This window comes from Pogoniulus pusillus, chromosome 5 (genome assembly GCF_015220805.1).
Source record: "Pogoniulus pusillus isolate bPogPus1 chromosome 5, bPogPus1.pri, whole genome shotgun sequence".
In the NCBI taxonomy this organism is placed as follows: domain Eukaryota; kingdom Metazoa; phylum Chordata; class Aves; order Piciformes; family Lybiidae; genus Pogoniulus; species Pogoniulus pusillus.
The window spans coordinates 28,810,426-28,824,698 of record NC_087268.1 but is presented as its reverse complement, the minus strand read 5'-3'; the positions used below and the strand labels follow the sequence as shown (position 1 = coordinate 28,824,698).

Genomic DNA, 14,273 nt, shown 5'->3' with positions numbered 1-14,273 from the left:
GTGCCCAGAGAACTTTACAGTACTGAAGGGCACACATCTATAATTATAGTTGGGGTATGATGCACTTATGCTCACCCTCTGCAGGTCTAGGCTGTATCCTTGGCTCACTTGCAGAATGACATGGACACAGATGGTCCTGGTGTCACGAATGACAAACAGCTAGCTCTGTAGAAAGCATGGTCAGGCTGCTGCTCATGGCGTTTGAGCCTCCTCCACTATGAAGATCCATAAAGCACCTTACTCCTTTGCTCTCCTTTTCCCATCTTCATGGATTGCAGCCTGACTCAACATGTTTCTGCATAAAAATAGGCCTGAACACTGAGTGTGGTGCCAAGTCAGGTGTCTTACGCAGGCAGCTTGATGGAGTCATAGATTGCATACCCCAGCTTAGGGCAGGGCAACTATTAAAAGTGTCTTGCCTACCCCTAGAGGCTTGTGGAATCAGAATTGTGTATGCAGATGTGATTATGGAAAATTCTGACTGCAAACAACGGGAGTTGAAGGTGCATGTAGGGAATAATACTCTTCTAATATTCCCCGGCTTTCATGCAGCGCTGATCAACTATAGCTTTTTAATGACCAAAATTACTCTGGTATAAAACTCTGTTACTATTTGAGTGATTATTGCACAGACATTTACTGCTAGATTGCATTTTAAACTGTGATATTTTTATTCCTATTTTCCCACATGGCTACAAGCAATGGAATCAACAGGCAAGTTGCCTGAAGCAAAAGTCCAGAGGAAAGGAGTGGCCTTATAACCAAAGCACAGGGTTAGGAGTTAGGAAATTTCCATTCTCAGGGCTTCCCGAATGAAGTCACTTTGCCTCTCTGGACCACAGGAGGATATTCTTAATCACACTGAAAGAGCATCCCTTAGAAACTGTGTGACAGTGGCAGTACCCAAGGAGAGGCTGAGTTATACATTTCTCTTCAGGTTAAGTGAATGCATTTTATTGGCAGAACATGTTTTGACATGTGAGGAAGGTGCCTATCATTCCAGGCAAATACAAAACTGCTTGCAACAGGCCACCCGGACATTGGATGGAAGCTTCAGTAGACATGCAAACCTTTTAATAATAACTGCAATCTTACTATCCTAAATGGGAGCCAATTCACAGCCTATTAATTTTGCGGGGATGAAAAATCCTACAACTTCTCATTCGCAGTAGCAAAGAGATGTGTGCATATACAGAAAATACATTTGGGATAAGGCCAACGGTGCCTTCAAAATACCAGGCGCTGAAGACAGCGGACTCATTTCGTTTATCTGCATGCCCCATATGTGCCCGTCCATCCAAGCAGCTCACCACTCAAGTGCCACCACGGCAGAAGGAAACAGATAACCAAGACTGTCAACGGTGAGGAACCCAGAAAGGCCAGGCCAGCAAGTAGAGAAGCTGCGGGCACCCTTCGTTTTCCTCAGACACGCTCTGTGGGAGGCGAGTAACCTGCAGGTAACCGCTAGCCAAGAGCGCATGGATTCTTAAGAAGAAGAGCGCAGAAGATCGCACCTCACCACCCAACCCCGCCGCCTGCAGAGACTTGGGCCGCTTGGCGGCGGCGCTTCACGCATGCGCTGCGCGGCAGCGGCAGCGGCACCGTCACCGCTCCGGCCGCCGTTGGCCGCCGACCGCATCTACCGCGGGGGAAGGGAAGGGGGGGAAGGGACCCGTTGCGCCTGCGCGGGTGGTTCCCGGGCTGCCCGGGCAGGGGAGCTGAGCTGAGCCGAGCCGAGCCGAGCGGTGGGCGGCGGCGCGCGCGAGCCCGGTGGCGTGGCCGGCCGTGCAGGCGCCTGGCGCTGCGTGCCGCTGGGCATGGTGAGCAAGGGGCCGCTGCTGCGCCTGCTGACCGCCATCAACCGGAGGAGGATGAAGCTGCTCATGGGGCTCGCCTTCGTCGCCTATGTCGCCTGTGAGTGAGTGGGGGTGGGGGCGGGTCTGGCCCAGTCATTCATTTGCCCGCTGACCGGGCGCCCCTAGCTTTCCGTGCCCTCTGTCTCCGGCCGCGGGGGGAGTGGTAGAGGTGGCGGCTTTTTCTGGCGCGCCCCGTTGTACTGCCCTGTTACGACGCACCGCAGCACAGCCGTTCTTGCCCAGCGGGGAAATGGGTATCTGCGCGGCCCCTCTGCCTTCGGGCAGCGGGACTGAGGGCTTCCACGCTTTCCCGCTTCCCCGCGCTGCCGAAACTTTCCCAAGTCCGGCGGGTGGCCGGCTAGGCCGTGGCGGAGGGTGCTCACAGGGCCGCCCGCCGCCGTGCGGGCCGTGCCGGGGGTGCTCGTTAGGTATCTTTCCCCTAATCTGCCCCTACGGCTTGCGCGGGCAGTACCCGCCCTGTGTCTCCTCGTCAGCGGTCGTGCTGCGGGCACTTTTCTTTTGGGGGCGGTCGACCGCGCTTCTCTTTGGTGGACCCGCGGGAAGGCGCACTCAGGGGCTTGCGGGCAACGTGCGGCGAGCAGCCGACCTTCCAGCCGAGCCCTGGGCGTGTGGTAGGCTGGGCATGCTTCCGAGATGCCTGGGCGGTGGGGTAGGGTGGAGTGGGCTGCCTGGGCAGGGGGGGAAGCGATGTGAGCGAGACGTGGCTGCAGTATTTCCGCAGCCCCTTCTCAGACCGCTCTTTGTCCGCCTTGGTCGTAACCTGGTAGCTCTGTGAGGTGAGCCTGTTAGGAAGTTTTCCAGGGCAAGCCTCGTGTCTGTTTTTTTGTAAAATCCTTCCATAAGCGTTTGTTTGTTAGCTTAGCACGTACCTGGAATCTTCGAAGCCTGAAGAGAGGCATAAAGGTATTTGGGAGATTCTTAGTGTAACTGCTGACAGTGATGCTTTTGGCTTCGTTTATTGGACATGAGTCAGATAGTCTGGGATTTACAATGTGGTCCTGTCAACTCGCTTCCCGTTCTTGTCCAGATCTTTTTCTGATTCATTTTTCCTATTCAGTTTATTTTATGTTAGATTATTTTGCTTTTAGACTTAAGTAGTATACTGTACACTGAGCACCACGAGGAAGGACCTTTGAAGTCTTGTCATCATAGCCAGGAACAAGTGTTTTTATGCTTCAAAATATACACGGGTGAATTAGCTTTTAGGATGGGCGTGTGCATTAGATTTAGGATCCTCCCTTTCGGTTTGGAGAGGTACACCTCAAGTAATCTGGCAGAAGAGGTGGTGTTTCCTACCACAGACACAAAACATAACAATTCTCTTCAATACCTTATGCTACTGTGTTTGCAGGATCTCATTGCTTAGATACTGCTGTTGTCGTTGAAGTGTGAATCAAAAATGATACGTGCTTTGGCAAACAAAGTTAACAGGCCACAGTGGAAGTGCTGGAATTGAGTGGCAATTGATATAGGACCTGGCTATTTGATTAGATTTTCTAGACGGTGTTTACTTTCTAGATTTGTGAGTAGAAGTTAGCCTTAAGGGAGCTTAAAAAGGTTGCTGTCTGATCAGAAATGGTTTTTGCGAATCTAACATGTCAGGTTGCTGTACTTTTCAACCAACTAGTGCTCAAAAGTAGTAGAATTATTAGTTAGAACACTGGTGTCTTCAATATAGCATGCTAGCAGATGCCACTGGTCTCATTGATTCTAGAGAGATTATTTTTTTGTTTTCTATGGAAATGATTACGATCCCATCCCCCTATCCTAAAAGTGTACTCCTTGCAAGATTACTGATTCATCACTGTGCTCTGGTTGCAGTCGGATAATACCAAACTAAAATAATGCAAAATCTGAGAGAATTGAGCTGCTGCTGTAGGTGTTGGCACTTCCTACATGCCATCTTTCTCAAGTACTCTCCAAATGATTGAGTGTTTTCAGGCTCTGCACCTCCTTTCCATGAATTTCCATTCAGAGTTAGTAAATGGAGAATCAGATTTGGAGCATATTATGTCATAGGGAATGAAATCCTTGGCAAGTACATTATTTTTTATGACCTAGGAGGTAGGACTTTTTGATAGTTTCACACAAACCCACAGAATGGCACTCAGAGAAGCTCTCTTGTTCTTGAGTCACAGAATGGCTCTCTTGGTGATTTCATAGTGCAAGTTGTTGGATGGCAAGTCTGGCTTATGTAGCTCTACTCCACATCTTCCATTTCCTCAGCATCCATCATGTACAAGGACTTCAATTTTCTGTTGTGCACCTGGTTAAGTATCCAGTCTTGACTAAGATTACGAAAACACAACCATTTGACAGTGTGAGTATCCAGCCAGCTGTTTTGGCCCAGCTGAGGAGGTGGTGCAGGGTTGAAATGGGCAGCTGGGAGTACTATTTGCAGTATTGCCATCACGTGCTTTTTACAGGTCTAAAATCAGTGTCTTGTTTAAGGAGTCTTGTTGACCTGGGTTAAAGCATCACCATAACATAAAGTGCATAGTCAGGCTTAGTTAAAGGTACCTAGAACTCTTTTTACAGACTTCACTGATTTCCCTAGTGGCACTTAGAGCAAGGAGGATACTTACTTTACATCTGTGCTTGAATTCAGGTAATATTTGATGTCTCATTTTTGTAAACCTTTGTAAACTTTTTTTTAACGTTGTTCACTTGAAACAGCATCATATGCATAGTTTGCTTATATAAAAGTAGAATCCAAAAGTGGCATTTCTTTGCAACATGCAGTTAAAAGTTATTACAGCTTAAGCAACTGCTCCTTGGCAAAACTGAAGATCAGAGTTTGAGTAACATTGCATTTATATTATCTGCAAGGTGAATAGGATGATTTTTTTCCCCCATCACTGAAGTGATGAATCTGGCAATAGTGCAGCTAGTGAGCTGTCTGGATCACTCTGTAATATGGTGGAATGCTACTCAGTTTTAGTTTAATTTTTGGAATATTTTTCAAAATTAGATTGGCTGACTCATTTGCAGTGCCATCTCCTTCTGTGACCATTGCATGGCTATACTCTGCTATATATATAATGGGAAGCCCTGCCTAAAGGTTGAGTATTTGTTGCCCTTTCAAAGGGACAGTCTTTTGCCACAGCTTTTCTCCAATTTTAACTCCTTGCAAGATAACTGGAGTGTTAGTGCTAACCATAGGAGAGAGGGGAATATGGAGATGGACTGTAACATTCTTTTAGTCATGAGCTGCACTTGCAGCATCTTGAAGCTGTTGTGAAACCACAGCTTAAAAATTTGAGGCTATTATAAATATGAGTGGATTTAATTGATTTTTTTTTTGGTCCATAATGAAAAATGTACATGGATGATAAAACAGTAACATACTGAGTAGATAATGTAACAAAAAAAAAAATCCAGTGTCATCATTATTTGAGTAAATGAGTAACCTCTTCAGCTTTACATTGCATACTGGGATGCTTTAGTGAGGCCATTGTAGAATCAGGACCTTAATTAAATTGTCGGAAATAATACTGTAAAACCTTGTAGCCAGAATTTAAAGATCAGAGCTCATCAATTTGCATAGTTTGCCTTAATCTTGGTGCTACTGGAAATAATATGTGGATGTCTTGGTATAACAAGGGAGTTGCATGTTATTAATGAAAATAAAGTAAGAGCTCTGTTTATGGTGAAGAAGTTCTTTTTGCTCATTTGTAGATTAAATAGTTCTCAGGAAGTATGTCAGCACCATTGTTCATTTTTCAAGGGAGGAAAAAAAGAATGCATGTTAGGGTTCTGTCATGAGATCAAATATTAAGACTTTGTTACCTTCATAAGGTACAGCAGCTACTAAACCAACTTAAAAACAAACTGTAAGAATAATGTGAGGGAAGTACATCCTGCTGTGTAGTGGTTTGAATTCTCTCAGCATTGTTAGTTTCCATAGTTGTTATTCTTTGTTTTACAAGGTTAGACATTTGTTTTTGTCAGATTTCTGTGACCTAGGAAGAATGTATAATGTGCTCTTATCAGAATATCAAGGTGTAAGATTTTAATTTGAATTTTACTAGTCTCTTGCATGTGTTCAAAATGAGGGTTAGATGCTACTGCATGTTGTGCTCTGAGAAGCTTTTACTTTCACTTTTCATAATAGCAAAGTAGCTGCAATTTGATCCTGTCTTAATTTCTCAAGACTAGCAGAAAGTTATTCAGTATTGCTGTGCAGAATACCAGAAATCCTCCTTCCCCAACTGTAACACAACTAGGCAGCAGAACCAAGTGGCCATGTAAGAGTTAGAAGTGGTCTGATGTGTCATCAGGCTCCCTTGGTTTTTATGTCAACATGCCATGGACTATCTACCAAAAAGCACAAGCTAAAGCCATTTTCTTCCTGGCTTCATGTCTGGCAGAGCTGCCTTTCATCTGTGGGTTTATGCAAATAAGTTTGCTGTCTTCAGCAGCTTCCAGTTCCTTGTTCATCAGGCCTCCACTAGCTATAGTCATACAGTTTATAAAAATTTGTTCTTGCTTCAGTTGAGTTCGTCAGGAACTCTGCTTCGTTAGCCATGGTATTTTAAGCCTTTTTTTTTACATTCTGGAGACATTCATCCTTATGGTTCCCAGCTTATCTCCATTTAATATTTGTCTTCAGTATTTGTCTTTTAATATTTTATCTCCACTAGGTGTTTGCCTTTTCTGTGGCATGTGCCACAGGAGGTTGTGCTGTCATCGTTCAACTCAAGAGCAAACGCCTTTGTAGGTTTCACCTTTTTTTCCCCTTGTTCCCTAGAGAGGGAGAAATGGGGGTTTCTGCACCAAGATACTTGGAAGGGGTTGTAAGAAAGTAACTGGAAAAAGTGAGTCTGTTTTGCCTACAGTGCTGACTACTGGAGCATAATTCTAGTCTGCAGAAAAGAATCTTAGCAATCAATAAACTTAAAATGCTGAAAATAAGTTATTTGAATTATGACCCCTCATTTCATTGCCATCCTAATTTAAGTTACAGAATCAACCAGATTGGAAAAGACCTCTAGGATCATCAAGTCCAACCTGTCACCTAACCCCTCTAACTCTAAACCATGGCACTAAGTGCCTCATCTAGTCTCCTTCTAAACACCTGTAGGGATGGCGACTTCACCGCCTCTCCAGGCAGCCCATTACAATGATCAAGCACTCTTTCCGTGAAGAATTGCTTCCTAATGTCCAGCCTAAATCTGCCCTGATGTTTTGAGGCTGTGTCCTCTTGTTCTGTCACTGGGTGCCTGGGAGAAGAGTCCAACCCCCGCCTGGCTACAACCTCCTTTCAGGTAGTTGTAGTCAGCAATGGGGTCTGCGTGTGAGCCTTCTCTTCTCCAGACTGAACAACCCCAGCTCAGGTTATGTTACTTTAGGTGACTGCTCCGTTTCTAGGGTTTGACATGCATGCTGATGTATCATTGTTATCTTGAGAGTGTGGAATATTCTCTGCCTCTTTGATTTTTTTTTAAAAATGTCCCACAGTTCTGCTAGCCATGTCTGAAAAACAAAAGTTCGAGGACTAAATGAAAGAGAGTACCCCTCTTTTTTTAATTTTATTTTTTCATTAATATTTTAAAGCCATTTGAAAATTCAGGGCTACCACCTAGATGGGGTGAAGCACGATTTGTGTGAAGTAGCATACAGTATATTCTGAATATGATATGTTTCCCTTTCTTCCACTTTAAGTAGGGAAATGTGTGACCCTGACAGGAGCACTTACAGGTCTGTTGGCTTAGAATGCTTCTGTTGTTTTTTATAGCTTGCCATGTTGCTTTAAAACAAAGGGAGAATATACTTTTAATAACAAATTTTATTGATGTGAGTTGTGTAGATCAAATCTATCTGGAGGTAGATGTCATTTCATAGCATTTCTTAAACTATCTTCTGCTATTAAGGAAAGACGTTTAGAGTTTCCATTTTGTCTACTATTAGATGAAGAGGGGACACAGGGATGTTAGCATTTTAGATTGCTTAGCTTTCACATTGCCAAAATAATTTTGATCCAATTGAAAATGTACTGCTCCCCTTAAGTATAGGTCAAAGTCCTTCTGTCTGCCTTGGAAGTTCAAAACTTTTGCAGGCAGTCCATGCAATTGCAAACCACTTTGTTGCTTCAAACAGGTAGATTTAAAGCCAAAAAAAGTACTATGATGCCTTGGGCAAATCATGGAATGCTTTGTTTTGGAACAGACCTTGAAAGGTCATCTAGTTCAGATCTCCCTTCTATAGGCAGGAACATCTTGTTCAAAGCCCAAACCAATGTGACCTGGAACACTTAGAGGGATAGGACATCCACAACTTACCTTGACAACCTATTGCAGCATCTCACCACTCTAATCACAAAAGTTCATCCATGTATCTAACTTAAACATACTCTCTTTGAGGTTCATGCTGTCGCTCCTGGTCATATTACTACAGGCCCATGTAAAAAGTCTGTCCCCATTTCTCACAGGCTTCCTTTAAGTACTGAAAGGCTGCGATAAAGTCTTGCTGGAGCCTTTTGTTCTGTAAGCTAAGCAACCTCAACTCTTTCAGCCTTTCTTCACAAGTGAGATTTTCTAGCTCTGTCGTAATTTTATGGCCGCCCTCTGAATTCACTCCGAACAGGTCCATGTCTTTCATTTACTGGGGATGCTGGAGCTGGGCACAGTATTCCAGGTTGAGTTTTATCAGAGTAGAGGAACAGAATCACCACTCTTGGCCTGTTCACCATGCTTTTTTTGATGCAGCCCAGGATATGGTTCACTTTCTGGGCTGCAGGTGCACATTGTTGGCTCATGTCTAGCTTTTCATCTACCAGTACCTCCAAGTTATTCTCATCATGGTTACTTTCAATGAATTCATCCTCCAGTCTGTACTGATAACTGGTAATTGCTTTGACTGAGGTTCGGGAGCTTTCTCTTGACTGTGTTGAACTTCATGACAGTTCATATTTGCCTACTCTTTCAGCTTGTCATAGTCCTTCTGAATGGCATCCATTCCTTCAGTGTCACTACTTAGCTTGGTATCATCTGCAGATTCACCAAGAATGCACTCAATCTTACTGTGTTGTTAATAAAAGTACTGAACAGTACTGGTTACAGTCCAGATCCCTGAGGGACACCTCTTGTTACTAATCTAACTTTGGACATTTAGCAGTTGACCACAACTCTTTGGTTGCAGCCACCCAGCCAGTTCCTTATCCATTGAGTAGTTTATCCATCAAACCCATGTATCTCCAATTTGGCAACAAGGATACTGTGTGAGAAATGATAGCTTCCTTGAATAAAGAGTAGTTTTCCTAACACTATTATATATCTGATAGAGATCTTAAAGATAATTAATTCTCTGAGGCAGCTATAATAATAAGCATTTGATGTGCACCCTTTGCCTGCTTCTCCTTTTTGTCAAATTTTCCTCTGGAAACAAAAAAACTTACTCTACCAGGAAACTGGAGTTGCTGAATGACTATGGAGAGTCATTTAAGGGGGGAAAAAAAAACACCAAAAAAAATATCAAAAAACCTCAAACTCTTTTGAAGGACATTGCAACCGCCTGAAATTTTGCAGAAGCAATTCATTCTGGACATTCAGAGCATACAGTTTTGCTCTAGCAATTCAGGTTATGACTGCCTGTCAGTTCATATTGTTCCCACATGCTGTTTCTGATGATAGAGATCCATTTGAAACAAACATAATCGTATGCTCATTATTCTGAGTACTATAGTCATACGGTGAAAAATTTACTGTGTATTCAGCTAAATCTGCTTAGACAAAAGTTTGTGTAGAAGTTTTTTAACAGAGTGTCTTCAAAATGTGAACAAAAACATTTGGGAAGAAAATTATTTTAAAAGAGATTACATCCATTTTTTGTACAGTTGAATCTCTATGGGCATCACAATCTCACTTTTTAAAACATCTCTTTTAAAATTAATGTGATGCTGAGACTAATACTGTCACTGATAAATCCAGCTTAAGAGTGTTTATTATTGCCAGTGCTTTGTGATAGTTTATGACTTGATGTAAATGCAAGTTAATAAGCCCCAAAGAAGAAGAGTCATTCTGGGGTAAAGGAACAGGCTTTCTTTGAGACACTCTTTTTAACACCATCAGATTGTGATAGTATTATTTTTATAATTCTCCAGTCTTTTGTGGCTGGGTTAAGGCACACACCATTCTCAAAGTAGTAATAGTAATAATAAGGAGAGCAGTAGATTGCAGGGAAGTAAGAGAGATGTAATCTCTCCTTTGCATCAGCAGGATGATGGTTAATCTCACCAAGAAGAGCTCTCCATTTGTAATGGTTTCCCTGGATGACAGACACCATGGGTAAATTTCCCCAAACTTCCTTCTTTCACTTCATTTTTGTATCTGAGCTGATGTCATATGGCATGGAATATCCCTCTGGCCAGCTTGAGTCAGCTGGCTCAGCTGTGTCCCCTCAGACTCTTGGGGAGGGGAAATGTTGGGAAAGCATAGTCTGGTTGCTGGACTTGGCAGTAGTGTGTTATCAGCGCTCAGCTATAGCACTGCAAAGCACAACATTAGGAGGATGCTCTGAGGAGATTTAACTCCAGCTCAGGCCAAATGCAATACAGAAGTGCAGCTGATCAGAGCAAAGTATGACTGTGGATGCTCAACAGTAAATTGCTTGAGATTTCTGTTGTGCTTTTTCCTCTTTTTTGTTGTTGTTGTTGTTGTTGTTGTTTTATTTCATACAGAAAAGGTTGGCCTGTATCCAAAAGACAGCTCTTGGAATATGCCTTTGCTGAAAGCAGCCCAGTCATTCTACTGCTTTGCATCCATCGTAACTTTAGAAAGGGGCTTGTCTAGAGAAACTAGCCAGACCTTCAGTAGAAAGAAAACTATTCTTTACTCATCTGTGATTGATTGGCTTTTGTTTAAGGTAGTTTCAAGAAGTCTTGGAAATCTACAACAGTTTTCCCAGAAGGCTGTGCTTGCTAAATAGCTACAGCTTTATCTTTCAGAGGCTGGATGGGGAAAACCCAAACAACAAACCGAACAAAGAAGAAGATTGGGATTTTCTGAAAACCATAAATGATTAATGTTTACGTGACAAAATGTAAATACCTCTTTAATAACAATGCAGTGATTAAGGCTTTAAGAAACAAATCTATTTTCTGAAAGTACAGCTTGTTATTGCTTCATCTGAGTCACATCATTCTTCTCTGGAAGCTGTCACTGAATGCATCAGAGAAAAACATCCTAGAAGAGATTGTCAGAACAAGGCTAGACTTTTCTTGTACAGATCATTAACTCAAGTCTTCATGGGTCTGAGAACAGTCCAAATGCTATGATCTCTTATTACTTTATTGTCATTGGGTGAGGTTTACAAATAGTCTTTGAGAGAAAAAGAACAAGCTCTATTTCTTCTCTCTTGTAAGAAAGCACCTTAATTGTTTGGTTACAGGTCATGCTTCTGTCTTGTCTACTGCAATTCATCATGACTTCTTCTCTTGCACAGAGTTTCAGCAGATGACATAGAGACTGTTCATGAATGCTCTTTAGTTGGGTAAATAGTACACACTCCATGAAGAACTTCCTATGTGTGGCTGTTGATGGGTGAGGGTGTTAAATCTCTCAGGTTTGAGAATTGTCATGGCACTATTATCCTAGATGAGAACCTCTTGGCTTAAAAGATTTGGTTTTAAAGTTAGAGCTTTTTTTTTCCATTGTACTGTTTTTAAAGAGTGGCTTTTACAGTAAGGTGCTCTGTATGTCACTGTTTGCGCAAATTGGATCCATTAAGAATTTGATGCTTTTGAAAACTGGATTCATACATGGTACTTGATTCATGACCTTGCTGGTATGGAAGTTTTTTTAACCATCCATGTCTGCAGCTTTTGGTGCACGAACATGGTGGGTCTGTCAAGGCCTTTTATGATGCGTATGAGGGGTTTTGCCTTGGATTGAGGCTTGTAATTCTGTGTCATTAAGCTTGTGGGTTTAGGCCTGCTCGCCTGAGGTATTTCCGTCATTTCTGCCTGAATGCCAGGCTGGCCTTGGTGTAACCTTTAGGGCAAGGAAGCAACAAGTCAAGGAAATACTCTGTAAGCCATAGTCATACTGTTGGTTCTGCAGCTGTTTAAGACCATTATGTAAAAAAATTTGGTGTACTTTGAAAAACTGTGGATGTGCAGTAGCCGAAGAGATCCTTCTTAGAATCATGCATTCATAATGCTTTGTGATTGAAGTATTTCAAGAGAGCTTCTGCTGCACCTCTCTGCATGTGAAAGATTTCAGGGTTCCTCAAATCCTTTCATATGGTATTTGCTGTGTGGTTCATTTAGCAGCTTCATTCTTTTATGCAGTAGTACAAAAATAGACATCCTTGGAGATCATTTACTTCTACAGGACTAGGATACCTAGTGTAGTGTTTCTGGAAGTACAGGAATGTCTTTTTGAGCTCCCTTTCCCTGCTGCGCACACTGAGCACACAGAATTTACATGTTTTCTCTAGAAAATCCGTTTCTCATATGCAATATAGCTGCATCATCTTTGCAGCATAGCTGACAGGGTGGTATTTGTGGTGCAGCTGGCAACTTACTTTTTTATCAATTTGTGCTTCACCAACTAAGCCCAGATGTTCCTTGCCATGGCATAAACAATGTTACATTATTTGTATGATTTTCTTTAGCCCAGAAAAATAACTATGGAAAGTGTCACTGAGTAGCCTGTGACATGATAATTCTGTACTTGTAGTTTCTAGATAGTCTTCAGTGAAAAGAAAAGAAAAGAAAAAAAAAACCTATTAATGTTATAATTAAAATTCTAGACAGAGAGTAAATATTTAGGATTTAAGTTAGTGTTCAGTGCTGTATCCCTTCTTCCCGAAGGGAATTCACTTTAATGTGAAATCTGCAGGGTTCCTTAAATTCAGTTGGATTTTGTCAGTCCTCTGTTCTAATATGAAGCTTTCTTACCTTTTTCCTCAGAAGATGACAAAGGTTTTATGATACAACCACAGATAACCCTAGCGTCCTTCTGCAGTTTGTCTGATAGTCTGTTACAGATTTGTGTTACTCTTTGAATTACTCAGTGGCACTAAGTTGTTACAAATGCTTTAGTCACTTTGCCATCCCTTAAGGAGTAGAATGGTGATTGCATTGCTGCATCCTCACTCATGTCTTCTCTGCTGTCCTTTCCTGGGTGTTTCATTTCTTCTTTGGCTCAGGAGATGCCTGTGACTGTAGCATCATTTTTAGTCTTTCTATCTGCTTGAGAATCAGTAAGTACTAATCACAAAAGTATATGTGCAAAACCTGAAACTAGGCAAAATACTTTATTAGCTGCTACATGAGACCTGAAATGCAGCTTGCAAAAACTGAGGACACTTCAGAAGCTTTTCACATGTATATACTGCATATAAACTGCTCCTCCTCCTTAAGACCTAGTGAAATTCAGTTTCTTAGGCTGTCACTTATCTCTTGAAGAGCAGTTGGGACTTGATTTTTCTGAAAGTATTCAGGGTAGGTTTCCTGCCATGCTTTTTGTTGCAGAGTTGCTTACATAACTGTTCTGTATTAATCTTTTTTATCTTGACAGTCTGAAGCTGTCAGCTCTCTAGTGCAGCTTGGTTTCAATTTTAAACTACTTTCTGTGTCCTAGTTGAAAATTAAAAGGAAAGTGAGTGTTCTGGTAGTCTCTGTGTAATCAGACCCTGAGCAGTTTCAGTAGCTTTCATTGTTTTTCTATCAGAAACTAAATTGGGCAGATGAATCTTTATGTGAAGACAAATTAAAAAGCTGATAAATGTTTGCTGTGCCTTTTTTTTATACTGCAATTTGTCATCTTTGTAACTTTTTTCCATACAAACAGTGTAATAAGCTTTGTTTGCTTAGTTGAGACATTTGGTTACATTGCTTAGGTACAATATTTACATATTTAGAGAGGGAGCACATGTGTGCACAAGCACTTGCTGCTTTTAACACAGAACTCCTGTGGCATCTCTTGGACTAGCTCAGCTATCATCTGTAGTGGTCAGTGTTTTTACTCTTAACCAGTCTGCAGTTTCCAGTTTTGTAGTACAAGGTCCACAGGAGAATGATTCTTTTCTTGCTCTTGCTGTTGGGTTTGGGTTTTTTTGATTTTTTTTTTTCAATAACTCAGATAAACCCTGAAGTATGGTTTGTTGAGTCTGTGTGTAGTGCCAAATTACAGTTCAGAGAACTCTTTTACATTTTGTTTCTGTAATACAGTGCGGGGATAATGATCAGATAAGTATCTGCTCATTTACTAGTCATATGATTCCAAGTGTGCATTAAAATAGTCTAGTCCATTTACTGACTTACTGCATTTTCTTTGTTTTTGTTACAGTCTTATGTGATTTCATCAGAATTCCTCTCGTACTCTTAAAATGCCTTTTAGTCACTTGGCAGGGGGTGTGTATATGTATCATATATGTAACTTATGTAGGTAA

General features: G+C 41.9%; 1 protein-coding gene across 2 annotated transcripts in view; it reads left to right on the top strand.

Annotated features, from left to right (window-relative positions):
- The first annotated feature begins 1,655 nt into the window (after nt 1-1,655).
- UXS1 (UDP-glucuronate decarboxylase 1) overlaps nt 1,656-14,273 on the top strand; it is a 65,218-nt gene continuing 52,600 nt past the window's right edge. The window contains exon 1 of one of the 2 annotated variants that reach the window (XM_064143635.1): nt 1,656-1,914. In XM_064143635.1, the coding sequence (XP_063999705.1) occupies nt 1,818-1,914 (97 nt within the window). In that variant the 5' untranslated portion in view covers nt 1,656-1,817. Of the gene's footprint in view, nt 1,915-2,445; nt 2,489-14,273 lie in introns of those variants that run through there. The other variant, XM_064143636.1, reaches the window with a different exon arrangement.